Raw genomic sequence first — 21,532 nt, 5'->3', positions numbered from 1 at the left:
GAACACTTATCAGCCGAACCATCAATACATAAAACCCCTCAACCTAACAAGATGCATAGGAAAGGTCTTTTTCTTTGTAAGTTACCGAAGGTGTTTACTTTCCCATAGGACACTTCCCAGCAGAAAGCATATCCATTGTTAAATTATGTTCCCTTGAATCATTTATAACTACTTCAACCCATGTTCTTTTAGGTCCTCCCCCTAGCTCTTCTAGACCCTTCAACTTGTGACATCACTTCTCATTGACTTTGTATATGGTCTTCTCTGCATGTGACCAAACCATCTTAATCTACTTAACCTCATTTCATCACCAATGGGAGCCACTGGTAGGTTCTTTCAAATGAGTTAATATCTAATCCTATCCTTTCTAGTTTTTCAACTTATCCATCTCAAAATTTGCATTTTTGCTACACTGAATTTTTGAACATACTGTTTCTTGACTACCCAACACTTTACTCCATACAACATAGCTGGCCTTAAAGCTATTTTATAAATTTTCCTTTTAGCCTAAGTGGTATTCTCTGATCACATGAGACGTTGGATGCAGCCATCCATTCTGCCCCATCCTACTCTAACTCTATGGGCGTTATCTTCTTGTATCTCTCCCTCATTATGGATATGGGATCACTGAACTAAGATTTCTTATTTCTAAGGCATTTGTCCATAAATCTAATTTTGCACGTAATCCCTCTCAAGTTTCATCAGAAAAAAGCATACATCTGGGACCTCCTCTTGAACATGTTTAGTTTCATCCATGACTACTACAAACAAATAAGAACCAAGTGCTGACCCTTGGTGGAGTCACATTTAATCAAGAACTATGATGCCTCTCCCCTAGATATTTTAAGATTGGCTAGTGCTTGATCATACATGTCCTTAATTAGGTCCATTTACCTATTTGATCTCTTTCCTTTTGTAAAACCCACTATAATATCTTTCTAGGAAATCTATCATATGCCTTCTCTAAATCAATGAATACAGAACACCACATGGAAGTCTCTTTTCTTCTCCATGAACTTTTCTATCAATCATCTCAATTAAAAGATAGCTTCCATGATTGATCTCCCTAGCATGAAAGATGAAACCAAGTTGGTTTTCTGAAATAGGAGAAATAAGGAATAAGAAATAACATTTTCCCTTGGTAAAGATGCATTGACAGTAAAGAAGAAATTGAATGTAGAAAAACCACAAACTTGTTCTCAACTGGTTTTCTTTTCTCTATTTTCAATCTTGATTCCAACAAAATTGTCAGGGAAAACATTGGTTGCATGCATTACTGAATGCACATGTTATGCAAACCATGGAATCATGAAAATCTGATCCTCATATGGGCCATAATATCTTGGGACCAAAAGAAATTTAAAGTGGGGTTGGGATTTCCATGTAGAACTAGCAGTTCAAGTTGAGGGTTTTCCAGACATAGATAGGAAATTCAATCATTTATATGGTAAGCCAAACATCTTATATGGTAACCTTGTCCATCCAAAGACAATGTTTTCAAACTCTTGTTCACCTGGATGGTTGAACCAGTGACCTGGACAGCTAACCAGGTTTCATTTTTCGACTTCTTTATTGTTAAAATGGTTTAACCTATTGGCTGAACTGCTATAATGGTGACCTGGAAAGTTGAATTGTATATGAATTCTATTCCTGCCTTGCTCCTGTGCATTTGAAATGACTAGTCCCTACACCATTTCAAATTCTAGTAAAATGTGAAACCAAAGGTTAAATACCTAAAAGTCCCTACTTCATTGAAGCATGTGATGGAAAAAAAATGAACCCAATCTACAGAAGCCGGAGATTCATTAAGTTGACAATTCAGTTCTGCCACCAAACCCAAATCCACCCTAGTCCAAATGCAACCTAACAGCTTTGAAGTATGCAAGTGGATTGATTTCCAGAGAGTTTTAAATAAATTGATCCATTGCTTAATTTCCACTCCTGGTATTAGAAAACAACCAGATGAGTTTTTTTTTTTCTTTGCTTTTTTGCCAATGAGGATGAGTTAATCCAGTTAGTATGCATATTACTTGCAGATGGTTGACTCTTCTTATAACATGTGACATACCTTAGTCGGTGCCTGTTGCAGGCTATGAAGAAGGCAGCAAGACCATTTATGATGCTACGTATGGCACGGAAAATCTGCAGGTATTAAAGTAGTTTATTTGGAATTAACACAAAAGCAGGTAAATTTACCTTTTTTAAGAAGAAAGCAGGTATGTTTACCATTGTTCAGACTATATAACCAAATGCAATTGTAACAACCTGAGAAAAAAGGTCATTCCACAGTGTACGCCACATTGAAACCTCAGAGGTGCTCACTGCTGCTTCAGAAGATGAAGCAATCCGGAAGATAATACTTATGGACAACCAAAGCTTTCCCAGAAAATCAAATATAGAGGAGTAAAGAAAAGTTATACAACTTGCTAATGCAGCAACCAGGCGGATGGGAGTGTATAGTAATTCCCCAAGAGTCAAAAACATCGGGTATATTAAGGATCCTGCAGTATAACACAAACAAGAAAAGCATGCTATTGATACAATATTTCATAAAAAAACAACTAATAAATATATCAGTAACTTGAAACATAGTTCTTGTATCAGCTGCTGACATACCAATGCTCCAGATAACAGAAATTATAAACCACAATGGTGAAAATAGAACCTCTAAAAGGTCCACCACTATGCTGCATGAAGAACCAATTGTAATCCAAATAACAGAACAGAAGGTCCCAATTGAGTCAAAACATATGTCCCAAAGGGGAAAACAGAAATCCAAAAGCTCCAGAAGCGGCTGTATGGGCCACATTAGAATTGAAAGAAATGATCTGACAAAACGTGTTACCATTAAGAACCACCTAACAGCTTTCTCAAAATTATGCAAAAATAGAATGGTGCCCAAGTATTTGATCCTTGATATCATCTCCCAATTTTCTATCCAGTCAAAAAGGGGTCCACACAAGTGTGCTGCAGTGGCTTTCAGTATTGGGACATTTTTGTATAAGTCAAAAAATCCAACAAGAACAGTAACAACTGAAATCAGAACATATAAAGCTCTTGCAAGGGGACACATCCATGGCCGATAGAGGTGACAAATTACTGGATATGACTGAAGAAAAATAACCCAAGCTGGAAGCCCATACTCTAATAAAGTTAGTAACCGCACATCTGGCATGATTATTTCCCTCAATTTAAAGGGCAGGTCATGGTCATTGAACCTAAACAAAATCAAAACATCCCGGTACTCTGAAGCTTCAACTGTGTTTTCACTGTCATTGCTACTAGTAGAAGTTGAAGTCTCTGACTGTATAGGTGAATCAACAATTTCACCATGAGTCTTCTTGGAAAATCTATTACCTTCATATCCAGAACTAACATATTTTGTCATATTCCTCCTTTTGCATGGCATGGTAGCAGGAGGCAGTCTGTGTAGAGCACTTGTTCTATTTTCCACATTTGCAAAGCGCACACCAAAATTTCTACCAATGCTACAAGGAGATTTTTCTAGAAGACCACCAACATCAGAACAGATGCTTTCACCATCACTAGAAGGTCGAGTCCATGACAAATCTTCTTGAGCATCAAAGAAGACCTCTCCTGGAAATTTTCAAAAAGTTTGTTATTGAAAGGAAATTCACAAATGATAAGGAAGTCTCATGTCAGCCTAAAGAGTAGAAGAAAAAAGAATGTTCTTGCCACCTGCATTGTCCCTGTGGCACACATTGAGAAGCCTACTACCCATCATTTAATGGTCTGAGAGAAAGTATCTTTTGAGGTAAAAATATACTGATAGGTTCTAGCATCCATGCAATGGACCATATGGTTTATTTGGTTAATATCTGGTTGAATAATTTCTTCCTGGTATCTTGGTGGGAAGCATGGATCCAACCCCCCCCCCTCCCCAAAAAAAAAGAAGGAAAATAAAAAAAAAAAAGAAAGAAAAAAGAAAAAAAGAGGGAAAAGCAAAAACTGCAAGGTGTATGTACCATGGCTGTGATACTTGCTATTTTCCATCCTCCCATCCTTATATGAAAGTCAAGGAATCATGAAAGCCAAAAAGAAATACCTGTAATGGAATATAGGTGCTTCCGCAAGAGAACCCTTTCATAAAGTGTTCCTGAGAACCATGAATGGATAGAACTTGAGGCGTGTTCTATACTATCAAATTCCCATCTTTTCATCAATTTAGCCTCTAATGCCATGCATGTATCTGTCTGTTGGTGACACAAAAAACTCTCAGAACAGAATAGTAGTAAGATAAAAATTAAATGACAAGACAGCATCAAGTGAGTACCTGAAGCTCATTCAGATAGTTGATACCACGGACACTAGTCCATGCAACTTCAAATACAATAAAGCCATATAAGGTCTGATTTAACTGATGGTTCCAAAGTAAAGAATTCCCAAGGTTTTCAGGTAGCAAAACTTTCTTCTGACATAACACTGCTGCATCAACCAAGGTGGACCATCTCTTTGATTCATTTGGTTTGCTAGTGTTGGATATGGAACTATTCTTGAAATCAAATCTCTTCCCAAGATTCTTTCTCCCTTTTTGTGCTTTAGTGTTTGCAAATGGGGACAATCTAGACTGTACAGGAATGCAAATTAATGTCATTAACCGTCTAAGAACAATATACAGTGATAAAAAGAAACACATTTTTGCAACCTTTGTAACCATGAATTGCCACAAGTGTGCAGCCCCTGAATCCAGGTACATTGACCATGGTCGATTGTCCACCAATATAAAGAACTTGTTAGATTCGGTGGCCAGAAAAATACTAAGATGTGAAAGATAAGATTGTAGATCCCTGAACAGTTTAAAAGCAGAGAGTGAGGCAATATTAGTTGCCACCAACAAATATAAAGAACTTGATAAATTCAGTGGGCATAAATGACTAAGATGTAAAATATAAAGATTGTAAAAGCCCTGAACTGTGCAAAAGCAGAGAGCAGGAAATATTAGTTACTTTCCTTGATCTGTATTATCCATGGTTTTTAAAACCGACCCGGTGACCGAACCGGTTTACCGGGTCGAACGGTCCGGCCGTTCACACTGAACACTCAGCCCGTTCTGACAAATTTAAAAAAAAATTCAAAAAAATAAAAAACAGTCAAAACCGTTCGAATGGTTAACCGCCTGGTTCAAAGGTTCGCTGACCAAAATCAACGGTTTGGGGGGGAAATCTGGTTTTTGGGGAAAACGGAACCAGTCACCTGACCGATTCCCGGTTTTCCGGTCCGACCATCCAGTCCGGTCCGGTTTTGAAAACCATGGTATTATCTGTTACATTCTTCAAAAAAGGGTAATATTAGTTGCTACCAAGTTTACTAGATATCCAAAGGTGAGCTTTACATGAAACTCTAGTTAGGAGAAATTATTATCTGAAATTTCAATATTGTCCCCTGTAAATAGAAGTTAGCAAACAAAATCACTAGGTGCTCATCTATCTTGGCATTTGATGTCAAAGGGAAAAATTAAATGAAAAATTAAATTGTATGGTATAACTCAGAATGCATTAGGCATTTTCACATCAAACTCAATTATCTGCAAGACTACACGGTATGTTTCTCCAAACAGAAGACTTTAGTTTCACAACAGAAACTTCTAATAAAAAATAAAGGTAAAAAAATATCAATTGACTAATTTTCCTCAATAATTAAATTAAATGGTTCTAACTTCTAAGGAGCAGTTATGTATATGCTGGCTGCTACATGTTGATAGCAATCTTTTTAAAGGGAATACTTGCCCACAAGGCCACAACAAAAGTCTTAGAATTTGGCAATCTCAAATACATAGTAGAGAATATCCACCTATTAACTATTCTTGTATTCCTACAAGGAGTAATTAATGGCACTGACACCTCAGCAAAAACCTTGCTTAGAACTCTGTGTCTCATGTTTCACCTAAGCATTTGCTTCTAAGAGTTGTTTTAAAATGGTCTTCTCTTCCCCCCCCCCCCTTCTTTACTGTGTGTCTTACAGTGGAGGGGAGTAGTACTGGAATAGTGGAATGCAACATGACCTTATGTGCAGTCAATCAGTATAACTAATTGGTTTGAAGTTTGAACTCTTAACTGCAGTCTAACTCTTCTTACTTGAAAACTAAAGATATATTATGATGAGGAGACCTATAAATGTAACATCTCAGAAGCAAAACGAGTATGGACCAGCATATATGCTTTGAAAGCTTATAATCCACCAAAGAGGCATTGACTAAATTGTAAACATTCCTGATAATCTATTTACTTTACCACTAAAGTCTAAATCCACCCAAACCATGGTGACAAATATAACCCCCTGCAGAAAGTTGAAATAATAGTTGGAAGGATTGGAGTCTATTTGGGAAGGGGTGTCTGACTATGCGGATTCTGGTGAAGGTTCAGTGGCTGCAAAGAAACCTAGAGGGTCGGGTAAATCCCATCTTGTGCATGTTATCAAGGTATTCCCAATGCTAAAAGGACTTGTTGGGACCAGCCACAGTAATAAATATAAGAGAGCTTTCATTAGAAGAAAGGCTAATTCATATACACGAACCATAAGGTTCCTGATGAGATTAACTCTAGTGGCCAAAATAGCGGGGATGGAAGTTTCGACAAAGGGGAGTTGAAAAGAAATGAAGCCATAAAAGTGAAAGAAAAGGAAGGTAGTTGTGAAGCATTGGGGAATGATGGAGAGCTGAACAGAGGAATAGAGGAAAGGAGTAATGAAGGATTGGAGTTGGACTTAAGGAAATTTTAGAGAGGGACGTGGAAGTTGGAAAAGGTTTGGGTCTTTTTCTTCTGGGTGGTGAGCCTTTTGCTTGAAGGGCTTTTGAGGAGTTTAAGAAAAAGGAGGAGAGCATATTTTTCAAGGCGTCTAGGTGATTCTGGGCAACACTGGGGCGCCTAGTCGCCTAGGCGATTAAAATTTTATAATATAAAAAACTAACGTTTGGCTAGTTCCCTAGTTTTATATACCATTCAGCATGCATATTAATTGAAAAATAGCAATTCTCTTTATTAAGAACATTAAATTTCCTCTAAAAATGCGACAAATCATCACATCTAAAAGATAAAAATCTATTACATATATTAATTTCATTAATTTCAAAAATAATACTACTATAATAAGTATTTAATAGAGCAATTTCATATCAATTAGCAGCTAAAGAAGGTTATTAACTTTATATGATAAATATTCAAGATGGAAAGTAAAACAGAAAAAACGAGGATAGAGTTTCTGTTTTATTTAATTAGAGAGAGGGGGAGAATAGAAAAAGAAAGAACCTCTTTATAATTCTATTCTTTCTTTTTTTCTTTCTTTCTTTCTTTCTTTCTTTTTCTCTCCTCAAAACCCTTTGATCTTTTAAATTTCAATAGTAAAACATTAAAACAAAGTATAGATGATATATATATAGCATACAATAAAATGTATTAACACATACATTAATAAGATTCAATAATATAAATGATATTATAAAATGCACTCATCTTGTCATTTTTGTTGCCTAGGTAGGCACCTAGTTTCTAAAAGTCAAGGTGTTTGGGTGAGGCACCCAGCCAAGGGCGCCTAGTCGCCTAGGTAACACCTTGACAACTATGGAGGATAATCGTAATAGTTCTATTCCAGAGGAAGGAGGAGAGGTGTGGAATGAGGAAGAGGGGCAGGTAGAGGTCCTAGACTTGGAAGATTAACGATGGGTATTAAGAGGAGGTTGGGGGTTTGTTCTTCATGTTTTTTTGTAAGGAGGTTGGATGTGTTGTTAGTTGAGCTTATTGGAGTTCTTATCTTGCTGAGTAAGTTTTTTGTTGCTTATGTTTGATTTCTAGAAGGAGGTGTTAGTTCTATTGTATGCTTTTGGCCTTCTTGGTCTTTTGTTGTAAGGCTGAGTTGTATATTGGTGGTTTTTTTTTTTTTTTTTTTTTTTTTTTTTTTTTTTTTTTTTTTTTTTTTTTTTTTTTTTTTTTTTTGCGGCGGGGGTTATGGAGTTATGGTTCTTATCTAAGGTGCTTTATCTCCATTTTTTCTTTTTAATGAAAATTTATTTTAGTAGAAAATAGAAAACAGTAATCTGATTTGATATCTGTGATAGAAAAGAAAGAGAAAAAGAAGTTTCTGTAGAGAAGAGAAGAGAGAAAGAGTAGAAAAGATGGGGAAAAGCCTTTTTTAAGATCTGGCCGCCCCATTCATTGTCTTATATACTCATAAAAAAAAGGGAAAATTTCTTAAAGTACCCTTATGGTTTAGGAAATTGACTAACTCTACGCTTACTGTTTACATATTGTCTTAAAATACCCTTAAGTTGTCTAACAATTGTCTGAAACCTCCCTTGCAATTAACTTTCCATCACACTCCATTCACATGTGACATCACATGACTGATTTTTTAAAATTACTAAAATACCCTTCCTCAACATCTTCTCAAAAGTGCTTTTGTTGTGTATTTCACATTTGTTATCACTACAACTGTCCCACCACCAAAGAAGACGTATATCATTCATATAGACAAGTCAGTGATACCAGATTCCTTCGCCAACACTTCAAATGGTATGCATCTATTGTTAAGTAACTTAAGTCATTATTGGCCAACCCTGACTCAGCAGAGGATGATAATATAGCAGGAGAAGCTGTGCAATGGATGATTTACAGTTACGAAACAGCTTTTCATGGCTTTGTTGTCAGGCTTAGCGAAGAAGAAGCTGAGAGAATGGAAGAGGCACATGGTGCACTGGATGTATACCAGGAAACTGTCTACTACCTACACACCACGAGGAGTCCAATGTTCTTGGGGCTTGAAAAGGAAGACAGTACTAGTGTCTGGTTTGATGCTTTGATTGATCATGATGTGGTAGTGGGAGTGCTGGATACAAGAATATGGCTGAAGGGTCCAAGCTTCAATGATACAGGCATGAGTCCAATCCCTCCACATTAAGTTGAAAGGGTGCTTGTGAGATGAGCCGAGGCTTTACGAAACATAAATGCAATAGGAAGATTGTGGGTGCTTGGATCTTCTACCATGGCTATGAAATGGCTTCCGAGAAGATCAACGAGCAAGATGAGTATAAAACGCCAAGAGATCAAGATGGACACCCTACCCATACTGCAGCCACCATTGTGGTCTCTCCTGTGGAAGGTGCAAACCTTCTGGGCTATGCTCGAGGGACAGCCCGAGGAATGGCACCCAAGGCAAGAGTGGCAGCTTACAAGTAGGTTTGTTGGGATAGTGGGTGTTTCAGCTCATATATTCTTTCAACAATCGACTGGACTGTGGCTGACGGTGTTAACATCTTGTTGATCTCCCTAGGAGGCAGTGTCTTCCTATTATTGCAATAGTTTGTCAATAGCCACTTTTGGGGCCATGGAGATGAGTGTTTTTGTTTCTTGCTCAGCAGGAAATGGAGGACCTGATCCCATCAATGTATCTCCATGGGTCACCATAGTTGGAGCGAACACCATGGACATAGATTTCCCGGCATGGTAAAACTGGGGAATAGCCAGATTTTGCCTGGGGTCTCACTCTATAAAGGCTAGACATGCAGAACGGAGTCCAGCTGCAACCGAGTCAGCTCTGATGACCACAGCTTACGTTCACGATAATACATACCACCCACTTAGAGATGCCTCAATCGATGCACCTTCTAATCCCCAATTGATCGTCACTTCTAGAGTATGTTTCAACACCTTTTGCTAATGTTCTCTCCTAAACCAATTTCAACCTCAAAAGAACATTCAAAAATGTCCATTGTTGAGGCTTTTACACATTCAGCGGAGAAATCTTTTTGCCTTGCAGTGATGGTTAGGATGAAGATTGAAAGAGGAAAGTAGTTCCTCTTCATCCTTCCAATGGACCCAGACTGTGTTACAGTTTTTGAAATTTTCCATTAGTTGGGTTTTATATTGAAATTTTGAAGAATAGTAGAGGATAAATTCGACATTCCATTTTTTTCTGTTAGTGTTTAATGGCGATGTCAATTGTCAGAGGGTACTTTAAGACAACATGTAAACAGTAAGGGTAGAGTTAGTCAATTTCCTAAACCATAGGGGTACTTTAAGAAGTTTACCTAAATAAAACTAATCACAATGACAAGTGTGCCCTTAATAGGGTAGCTGCTGCTAATCAACATAAAAACAATCTTAACAAATAGCATAAACTAATGGGCCTTGGGACCAATAACACTAACTAAAGCTTATAAACAAGAATGAACATAAACAACTTAATCTTAACACTCCCCCTCAAGTTGGGAGTAGATGTCAGACATTCCTGTAGACCATGTTCAAGCTTGTTTCTTGCAATTCCTTTTGTGAGAACATCAGCTAGTTGTAAGTCAGATGCAACATATGGTAGGCACACTTCTCCAGATGTCACCCTTTCTCTTATGAAATATCTACCAACTTCTATATGCTTTGTCCTATCATGTTGAACTGGGTTATGAACAATGTTAATTACTGTTTGATTATCATAGTACAACATCATAGGTTCTTCATCAACTCCAAATATCTCCTAATAAGGACCGAACCTAGAGAAGCTCTGAAACACCATGTGCCACAATGCAAACTCCTGATTGAAATCTCCTGTCATCTAGACACCCTGCCCAATCAGCATTTGTGTAAGCTTCTAGCTCCAATGTCCATGATTAGCAAACAATAAACTTCTGTTTGGGTGTCCTTTCAAATAGGCAAGTATCCTGTCAATGGCTTCCTAGTACTAATCGTGGAGCATGTATGTACTAACTCATCATACTAGCCACATAGGAGATATTTAGTCATGACATGCATAAGTATAGAAACCAACCCACCAATCTCTAGCACCTCCCATCATCCTTCACTAGCTCACAATCTAAAGCATTAATTCTATGGTTCTGATCAATGGGCGTATCAGTTGGCTTTACCCCAACGTTTCATGTCTCCTATAGTAGATCCAACACATACTTCCTCTGGGAAATGAAGATCCCATGTTTGGACCTTGCCACCTCAATGCCCAGAAAATACTTTAACTCCCCATGGTCTTTAATCTCAAACCCTCGGTGTAGGTTCCTCTTTCAATCTCACTCAGGTCATTCCCTGTGAGTCTATGACTTCAATGTCATCCACATACACTATCAACATTGGCATCAATGATCCCCTTCTCTTCACAAAGTATGACCAAACTGGGTTTGAACATAGCTAAATACAATCAATGCACTCCTAAACTTGTCAAACCATGCTTTAGGTGATTGTTTCAAACCATATAAAGACTTCTTTAATTTGCATACCTTTCCTTAGGCCACATCACTATAAAAACCAACTAGAAGGTCTAGGCACACCTACAAATCTCCATTAAGAAAAGCATTCTTCACTTCAAGTAGACCCACAACTTCCCATATCTGATTTTTAATCAAGACTTCCATTTCCTCTTGCATAGCTATCTTACACTCAGGTTTGGAGAGAGCCTCACTAGCAACTGAAGACACAAAGTCAAGGGAAGAAATAAAATGCTTGGTATGAGAGAGATAACCAACTGTAAGAAAGATGATGTGAGATACAATGGGTTGTGCACTTTCTCTTCCTCTTTTGGAGTGTAATTGGAAGGTCTAGGTCATCTACAATGATGTTAGGAACGGGAGTGATAGTATTAATAGGAACTAAAACATCAGAGGGAGCAAAAGGCATACTTAGGTCTATGTCACCCAAACCTAGAATCTCAGATGAGCCAATAAGAAGTGGCATGGGTTCCTCTGTTGTGGAATCAACCTCCCTGTATTGTCTTAGATGTTGTGGTGTAAAAAACTAAGAAGCAAGACGTAGCAGAGAAAGCAAAGTAAGTAGGTGGAGCAGGGTTAGACATTGGAGTAGGCAAAGGAGTTGGAACAGGAAGTGGTATGTGTTGCTCACTTCCTTCCCTAAAGCAAGACACCCTGAAAAGAAAGGTGTGGACTCAAAGAAAGTAACATCCATGGTGACATACCAACTCCCTGACACCGGATCATAACAACAATACCCCTTCTAATTTCCTGCATACCCAAGGAATACACACGTCTTTGCTTTATGGTCCAACTTCAAGCCATGAGGACCGAAGATATGGGCAAAACATACACATCCAAATACCCTCAAAGGAACATGAAACATCTCCCCCTCAAGAAAAATAAGGCTGAAAGGAGTAGCATATACAAGAACACAATAGGGTACATGATTAACCAAGAAGACTATTGTGAGAATTGCATCACCCCAAAAACAAACTGGAACTGTGGACCTCACCATGATACTTCTTGCCACTTCCACAATGTGTCTGTTCTTCCTTTCTATTATACCATTTTGTTGTAGAGTATATGTACAATTGCTCTGATGGACTACTCCATGCTCTAATAAATAAGATGCTAGGTTTTTTTCATAAGCATTCCCTAGCATTATCTAATATAAACACCTTAATCCATACTCCAAACCGCATCAACACCATTTGATGGACATGGAACTATTGTACCAGCCAGGTACCTCATCATGAGATCTCATCAAATATACCCATGAATATCGTGAATAATCATCCAAAAGCATAAGAAAATAACGGTAACCACCCATAGAAGGAACATGATATCGTCTCCGAACATCAGTATGAGCAATGTCAAAAATTGAAAAACATTTTTCATTACTTGCCTTAAAAGAATGTCTACAATGTTTTGTAGGTTGACAACCCTTGCACTCCAAATTGGACAACTTAATAGACTCAAACAACTTTGGAAATAAAAAACGCAAAGAACCAAAAGGCAAATGTCTTAACCAATTATGCCAAAGAATAAACTGACCCACTGGCTCTAACTCATTACCTCCTACTAACATGATGACTTGGATGACTAAGAAGCACATCAAGGAGGTAGACTCCATTCACTTTACGACCACTCCCAATTGTCCTCTTTGACTCCAGATCCTGCAAAACACAATGACCAGGAGAAAAAAATTACTAAACAATTCAATTTGTTTTGTCAAACTACTCAAAGATAAAAGATTAGTACTCAATCTAGGAACATGCAGTTCAGAAGGCAAGGTAATGGTATTAGTTATTTTGACGGACCCCTTCCCAACAATGGGAACATGGGAACCATCAGGTATTGAGGCTCTTTCTCTACCATAACAAAGGTGGTAATGTGGTATAAAGAGAAAATGGTAGAAATATTGGTCATATGTTCTGAGGCTCCCAAGTCTATAATCCAGGGAGGTCCCCCCTTACCTGTAGTGGAAGCATAGTTTGTAGTTGCATAAGAACTACTTGTATGTGCAAATGAAGTACAATGACTAACTCCTTGTCCACTTGCACTTTGTAGTCCACCCAGTGAAGAACTAGAACTAGTTGTATCTCTTTGACTTAGAAACTACTCATATCTCTCCAACTCGGGCCTAACTACAGATGATGCAACTGACTCCAAAAAAAGTGTGGTAGGTGGTCCGGATAAGTCACCAACCATTGCCATATAGTCATAGATCAAGTCCTTCTTGTCCTCCTTCCTAGCATCACTACCACCCTTATCCCCACCAAGCTTACGTTTCACTGTACGAATCATAGCAGACTGCTAAATATTTAAGTTCCTCATCATTACATTCCTCCTACTCTCCAGACACAATGGCATATGCTTGAGAGAGAATTACACTATCACGAGAAAGAATATGTTGTGTAATATCATACTTTGGGTTGAGTCCCGCTAGAAACTCAAAACACCCTATTCTTCTCTACCAGGTAGCTACACCTTTACTACTTTCCCAAACCATAGTCTCAAAATGATCTATCTCATGCCATAAGGCTTTGAGGGATGAAAAATAAATTGCAACAGATTTATCTCCCTACCTAGTAGCAATCACTTGATTCCTCAACTAGTAGGCCCTAGCAACATTCTCACTCTGTGAGTAAGTCCCTGCAACTCCATCTCGGATCTCCTTAGTTGTGGGTAACATAGAATTGCATAGTCAGGTCATCACCATGTAATTCTCTTGCACCCACCGGGAAGAGTTAGTCTCAGATTTCTTCCCTTCACCAATGACATACCTCAAATTTCCATGAGCACCAATAGTCATTTTGGTTGATTGTGAACATTCCAAATAGTTTGTACCATCCAATTTAATTGTAGTGATGGTCCATGTCCCAAAAGGGTCACTAGCACCTCCTTTACCTAGTCTCAATTCACTAGTAGACTTGTACTCAACTCCACTGCCCCCCATAATTCCCAAAATAGTTTAGAAAAAACAATTGTGGATTAGGAAAACAGATTTTTCTCCTTTAGAGGCCTCAACCAACCTTCTGGTACCCAAAAGCCTCCGCCCACAAAAATTCTTATCTCTGTGGGAGCTAATAAAAACAGGAGAAAAGGTTGTCACTCCCTCCAGAGACCTCAGAAAACTCCAGAACTTGAACAGCCCCCTTCAGAAAACACCAAAGAGCCTAAGAAATCCTGAGTGCTCCTTCCTAGGTCAAAATTAAAGAGTCCTACTGTAATCAGGACTCTTATTCCCCCAGTTCTTCATGGTTTCGATGACCAACCCTAGATCTGACATACAGGGTTCTAGATCCACCAAAAAAATCCAAGAAACAAGCACTTTTAAAGTCTTTGATCAGCTCTCTAACTCACCACGCAGTCGGCTGATCTAGGGCTACATGATGGAAGACTCAAAAGATCCCAAAAGATGCTCCAATACCAAGTAGAAAATAGAAAACAGCAATCTGATTTGATCTGTGATAGAGAAGAAAGAGAAAAAGAAGTTACTGTAGAGAAGAGAAGAAGAGAAAGAGTAGAAAAGATGGGGAAAATCCTTTTCTTAGATCTGGCTACCCCATTCATTCTTATATACTCAAATAAAACAAATTACAATGACAGGTATGCCCTTAATAGGGCGGCTGCCACTAATCAACATAAAAACAGTCTTAACAAATAGCATAAACTAATGGGCCTTGAGCCCAATAACACTAACTAAAGCTTTTAAACAAGAAAGAACATAAACAACACCTGAATCTCAACAATTTTTATTATAAAAAAAATGGTTCCATGACTCTTTTTTTGGTAATGGTGGTTCCATTGACATTACTCGACAAGGATATTTCCCTCAAAGGTCCACGATAATTCCCATGGAAGTGGCATGCCATAGTAATACCTGATTGTGGTTAGAAATAGGCAAAAATTCCCACATTCTTTTGTACAAGGTAAGGTAAAGAAGTCTAAGAAACAAGAATTTGATTAGCTACTTGAAATGTACGAAGATTAATAGGCAAGACTATGGAATTAGTAGGCATAATGAAGAGAAAAATTAGTATAACAATCTTATAAGAAACTAAATGAAGGGGGGAGGGGAAGATAAAGAAATTGGTGGCCATAAATTACATTACATAGAAGTAAATAATAGAAATGGAGTAGCAGTAGTAGTGGAAAGGATATCAAAAATGAAAATGTAAATGTTAAAATGATACTAGTGTAGAATTTGCAACAGCTTATGATATGGCAATAGCAAATAAAAGGGTCATTACCCTTTTTTTGAAAGGTAAAGGCAAAGTTGTATTATAAATTGAGTATGAGCACATATAAAACCACTCCTTCAAGGTGAAGGAGACAACCACAGCCACTGAATGGCCTTTCCAAGCTATCGATCATGTAGAAGTTCACAAGTCCCTCCCAGCCTCCATTCTCCAACCCAACCCAACGATCTGACCACAAAAAGGAAGAAACATAAATTTATGCTATTTTAGGCCATAAATTTCCTTCCTCAGCTTGCACACTTTTCCTACTATATAGCAGCTAGAAGGAAACCTAAGTCAATCACAGCTCTAATACCATGTGATTGACCACAAAAAGGAACTAAAAAATAGCATAGAAAATTAAGGAAAAATATCTGAGAACTTGTAATCTGTGTTTAGAAGAAAGAAGAGTTGAAAAGGGAAGGAAAAGTGGGAACAATAGGGCTGTGGCAGTTAGAGAATTCTGTTTCTCAATCAATCTCTAACAGCTGCTCTTTACTTTATTATAAATATAATGGTGGAAATTACAAGTGTACCATCACTTAAGTAATAACTAATGAGGCATACAAACATAAAAAAAAAGAAGAAAAAGACGAATCTATCATGCCACTTTATTGGTTAATAAAAACAAACTAAAACATAGCTTCCAACAATGCCCATCTTTTTATGTCTATCTATCATGCCACCTAATCGGTTAATAAAAGATGAGTTAATCAATTTCCTTTTATTATTTAGAGGGGATGACATTGTAATTTAGCTTTGATTTGAATACATAATATATAAAGAGATCTGGATGATCAGAAGACTAATTTTTCTAATGTCCAAAGTTCCAAACCGGGAACAAAACCGGAGAAGGGAGAGGTTCAACTGGGGTCAAACTATTATGATGTGGCATATGCATATATATACTACGGGTCATATAAATACTATATATAATATATTTTACAACTTTTCATATATTTAAATATGGTGGATGGATGGAAAGATCCTTAATTTTTAAAGCAAATTACTAGGGTTCAAGTCTCTTAATTTACATTTTCTTTAAAATACATGTGTAATAAACTAATATGTACAATAAAGAGTCATTAATTAACACAAGTAATGAGGTGGATTAGTGGTAATTAAGCAAGGATTTTTGGCTCTGACAACCCCTAATATTTGTGAAAAGGCCAACTTTGACCTTAAAGAATTTAAAGGGCCATTTTAGACCTCAACCTAATTGAAAAGGCCACCATTAGCCCAAAAACACACAGTGTTAGTGACATTGTTCACAATTCGTTAAATAATGAATAAAATAAAAAAAAAATGTTGATGTGGTTGCCATTGATATCATTGAATTGTTGGTTTTGGAAGATGTCAAATTCGATACTCAGTACGTGGTTCTCGGGGCTGTTGTTGTTGGTGTAGTTAAAGAGGCCCATATTTTGAGCAGAGTCAGTGCCATTGATTCCAACAGTGGGAGCAAAGATGAAGATAAGGCTGTGACCAGAGAGTTGGCCCTCGCTGGGGGCGATAAAGAGGATGAAAGAGGTGTAGAATGGAAGGAACGTGAAGGAGTTGAGAGGTCTAGTTGGAACCTTTGTGAGGTAAAGGGTGCGACCAACAAAGAAAATAGAGTTGTTTGTAAGGATGAGAACACGAGACTTGAGCGAGGCAATGTCGTAAAACAAGAGATCGGAGGAATTAAAGCCGTTGAAGACCAAATCCACAACATATGTTGATCAAAAGAACAAGGTTTTGGTTAGTAGTAGTAGGAATAGGAGCTGCCAATAGATAGGTTGTGCCATTTCAGGCAAGAGGAGTATCGGATGGTAATTACTAATTAATGGGAGAAAGGTTGTGTTCGAATGGTTTTCACTCTTCAGAACTTATCTAAGATTTAAAGGGTTAAGGAAACTTCTTATTCATTAACCAAAGGAGGGACCATCTAAGAATTTTTATCCACATACCCAGAAAACTTTGGTTCTCATGTTTGACAATGGATTGGACAAAGAATATGAGATTAATTAATTTCCTTGACAACTTTTTTATTGGGTTGAATGTAAAAGATTGATGAATTAGTTCTCTTTCTCTGTAAAAGACTGATGACAAATTGTTCAATCTATGAATAGTCTAAGCTCTAAATAGTCTAAGCTCAGAAGAAGAAGAAGAAGAGGAGGAGGAGGAGAGAGAGAGAGAGAGGGAACCCACTTGTAATTTTTCTTTTAAAAGAGGAATTTTCAAGTGGGACCCACCTATATATTATTTCCAACCTTTATTAATTTATAACCAAGTAGTTTTTACTTTATTCAGTGGGACCCACTTGTAACTTTTCAATTTTTTGAGTTGAATAGTGCCATGTCAGCATTTCTTATTACTTTATTCATTATTTAATGGATTGTGAATGGCATCACTAACACCGTGTGCTTTGGACTAATGGTGACCTTTTCTATTTAGTTTGAGGTCTAAAATGGCCCTCTAAATTCTTTAAGGTCAAAGTTGGCCCTTTCACAAAGTTCAGGGGTTGTCAGAGCCAAAAATCCTTGCTTAATTACCATTAATCAACCCCATTACTTGTGTTAATTAATGACTCTTTATTGTACATATTACTTTATTAAACACGTACTTTAAAAAAATGTAAATTAAGAGACTTGAACCCTAGTAATTTGCTTTAAAAATTAAGGAACTTTCCATCCATCCACCATATTTAAATATATCAAAAATTGTAAAATATATTATATATAGTATTTATATGAATCGTAGTATATATATGCATATGCCACATCATCACAGTTCAACCCTGGTTGAACCTCTCCCTTCTTTGGTTTTGTGCCCGGTCTGGTTCTTTGAACATTGGAAAAAATTTGTCTTCTGATCATCCAGATCTCTTTATATATTATGTATTCATATCAAAGCTAAATTACAATGCCATCCCCTCCAAATAGTAAAAGTAAATTGGTTAACTCTTCTTGTGTGTGTCAGTGTATATCTATGTTATATAACCAGCCAGTTAGCTGGTTTTCATTGGGATTTTAGCAAATATTGTTATTGGGGTGTAACCGGCCAAGGTCCCAGGTCACGATTCAACAAGTTCAACCAGCTGGTCCAGTCAGGTTTCCTAGACTAACTTTTTTCTCCCATCTAGCAGCTACCCTTCTTTTCTCCCCAACGTTATTGTTGTCCTCTCTCATCTTTCCTCTACTTCAATAGTAATAGTAATAATCAAATATTTACAATTTAAAAGTGGATTAAATACAAGTCAAATAGAACCTACCTTATTAGTAGGGTTGTAATCAGATTGGATTCAAATTCCAATTATTGTATTTTCAAATCCAAATCTGAACTCAATCCAAGTCTAACTCCACTCTATTATCATTAAAGTAAAGGGAAAGATAACAAATCAATTTTTTTTGACATATACACATATAAAAAATGCATATAAATATAGAATATTATATATAATATCTATATATATGCATTATTATATTACATATAATCGGACTCAGATTTTTATCAGATTGGATGGGCTCAAACCCGCAATTGATCCAACTACTAAACGGGTGCAGGTTTTAACATCCAAGTCCAAGTAACAGGATTGCATATTGGATCAAGTATTGGATTTTTGAAGTCTGTTGGCAACCCTACTTATTAGGAGAATTGAATAAATGATGTCCAAAGAATGCAAAGTTATTTCAAGAGAAGCCTTGACTACATAATAACTATGGAAGAAAATGTGTGCCTAAGAATTAGATAGGTAATTTTAAAAGGGAAAAAAACTAGCACAGTTTAAAGATAAAGTAATAGTAGAAAGAAATGGAATTTAGATGAAAATATTAATATCTGGTTTGAAAAGCCAAATATTAAAAAAAAAAGAGAGAAATAAAAAAGAAGTGGCAAAAGAGGTTTTAGGGGAATCTAAAGGAATACAGCAAACCACTAAAGAAACTTGGTAGTGGAATGAAGAGGTTCAAACTATAATTAAAAACAAAATGGGCATGTTATAAAGATGAGAAAAATACTACAAATGCAAAAAAAAAACTTGGAAAATATTGAAAAAAAACACATAAAAGAAAGCTAAGTAAAGCATGTGAACCTGAATTTAAGGCATGTAATGAACTCCATAGCCCATACTAGAGAGGGAGAAAATGGAATTTATAAACTTGCAAAGATGAGAGGAAGAAAAAGTAGAGATTTAAACCTTACTAGATGCATAAAAGAGGAAGATGAAGAGTCATAATAAAATAAAAGGAAATCAAGGAAAGATGGAGAAGCTATTTAAAAAAAAAATGCTAAATCTCAAACAAGATAGAGAAGAAAAATAGGTGCCAAGGGGGGATGGGTAATAACTCTAATATTACTACAAATGATAAGTACCTTTTATGAAATTGAGTTTCTAATGTAAAAGAGGTTTCAAACAAGATAGAGAAGAAAAAGGCATTAGAACCTTATGGTATCCTAATAAAAGTTTGGAAAAGGCATGGAAGAGGTTGGCTTGTTATGGCTAACTAAACTATTTAATAAGAAAATGAAAACAAAGAAGATGCCAAACAAAAAGAGAAATATCACTATGGTGTTTATATTCTAAAAACAGAGGCCATGCAAAAGTTACAATAATTACCATGGGGATTAAACTCATGGACCACATTATGAAACTTTGGGAGAGAGTAATTGAGAAAATGTTATGACTGAAGAAGGTATATCGGAAAGTATAGTAAGACGGATTTGTCACATGCAAAGAAAACCATGTACAGCACCTTTAAGAAGAAAACACTTGTTACAAGTTGAAAGGGATAGAAGAAATTGCCAAAAGGGCATGGAGTGAGAAATGATTGAAGGGCCCATAATTTAACAATGGATAGCACTTCCTATAAAGAAATGGCCGAGCATGATTCATGTAGCCGTCCCATATAGTTGGGAGTGGGGACAAGGCGATGATGATGATTTTCCGCTTGCATCTTCAATTATATTATAGCATTTGAAAGGAAAAATGAAAAAAGTAAAGAAAGAAAAGGAGACCGAATTAATTTAAGCAGCCTTCACGTGTGCCCATATGGAAAACAATTGCATGCTAAGGAAATTTTTCCTTCTCTTACAGAAGCTATATCTACCAAAAGTAAATCTACCAGAACAAGTAACGACAAAATCTGTCTAATGAATTCCAACAAGTTAAATAGAAGGGGTTGAAGAACACATAATGATCAAATCAATATCTAATGAATACAAACAAGTTAAATAAGGGGATGAAGACTAACATACCCAATCTGTAAACTCGTCAAAGGGAAGAAAAATCGGCCGTTTTCAGCTGTCCTCGTCCACATTATCAAGTGCTGCCTAAAGCAGGAACTATCACCGACAAAACCCAAAATTTCTGCAAAAAAATTAGATCAGGAACGCTATGTATTCGAGAATTCTCTCAAATTACAGAAAAAGAAAGCAAGAAGAACAAGAAAAACAAAAGAAACTGGGATAACAGCAAGAGGGGGGGAAAAGAAAGAAAAAACAGTTGGAACCTGGAAGCGATCAAGAGAGTTCCGTGGAAGTGGTGAAATAACAAACAAAGGAGGAGAGACGAAACAATCACAAGCGAACTTCATAACAAATCTGCTGCGCCCAGGAACGTGAAAGGCCGTGATCAGAAGACGGCAGAGAGCACACGGACAAGCAGAAGAGACACGGCACCAAAAACAACGAAACTAGAAATGAAAATGCGCAAAAGAGTCAACTATGAAGGAACTCCTGCTCCAAACCTCCAATGAGAAGAATAAGCCAGAAACTTCTCTTCCTCCTATTCTCTCTATCTCTATCTCAGCATTTTCGGAAGGAGTCTCCTTTGGCTTGTAAGGCGTATGGAGAAGAAGCCTCTGATTAAGGAGACGTCGAAGGGGCAACATCATTTAATTGGAGTTTATATAGTAGTAGCACGAGAAAATCTATATAGTTTCTCCTTTTTTTTTAATGCTTTATTTGTTTTAACACAAGTAATGAGATACACTTTTCAAATAATCAAATTAATTTTTTTATCTAAAATTTTTCCTAAATTATCTCTCCCGTTATTTCTCACTTTCTTCAAAATTATCTCTAATTTCTATTTATCTTTTAAATTATCTCT

At 36.9% G+C, this 21,532-nt stretch overlaps 1 protein-coding gene across 21 annotated transcripts in view; it reads right to left on the bottom strand.

The window, feature by feature from the left end:
- LOC104606496 (uncharacterized) overlaps window positions 1-21,319 on the bottom strand; it is a 60,466-nt gene extending 39,147 nt beyond the window's left edge. For 8 of the 21 annotated variants that reach the window (XR_016080360.1, XR_016080361.1, XR_016080359.1 and 5 more), the window contains exons 1-11: window positions 20,934-21,316; window positions 20,680-20,791; window positions 15,457-15,633; window positions 14,567-14,668; window positions 12,776-12,876; window positions 4,667-4,808; window positions 4,295-4,588; window positions 4,067-4,214; window positions 2,617-3,597; window positions 2,266-2,501; window positions 2,069-2,142 (exon numbers count right to left, since the gene is read on the bottom strand). Coding sequence is in view for 17 of the 21 variants with exons in the window: in XM_088894641.1 (XP_088750767.1) it covers window positions 2,069-2,142; window positions 2,266-2,501; window positions 2,617-3,597; window positions 4,067-4,214; window positions 4,295-4,588; window positions 4,667-4,808; window positions 12,776-12,876; window positions 14,567-14,668; window positions 15,457-15,510 (2,132 nt within the window). In the remaining 4 variants the exon portion in view is untranslated. Of the gene's footprint in view, window positions 1-2,068; window positions 2,143-2,226; window positions 2,502-2,616; window positions 3,598-4,066; window positions 4,215-4,294; window positions 4,589-4,666; window positions 4,809-12,775; window positions 12,877-14,566; window positions 14,669-15,456; window positions 15,634-20,679; window positions 20,798-20,933 lie in introns of those variants that run through there. The other 13 variants (XR_016080362.1, XM_088894655.1, XM_088894639.1 and 10 more) reach the window with 13 other exon arrangements.
- Between the last annotated feature and the right edge of the window lie 213 nt (window positions 21,320-21,532).

The sequence above is a fragment of the Nelumbo nucifera genome, chromosome 1 (assembly GCF_055504915.1).
Source record: "Nelumbo nucifera cultivar China Antique chromosome 1, China Antique-T2T, whole genome shotgun sequence".
NCBI classification, from domain to species: domain Eukaryota; kingdom Viridiplantae; phylum Streptophyta; class Magnoliopsida; order Proteales; family Nelumbonaceae; genus Nelumbo; species Nelumbo nucifera.
This window is presented reverse-complemented; position numbering and strand designations above follow the sequence as displayed.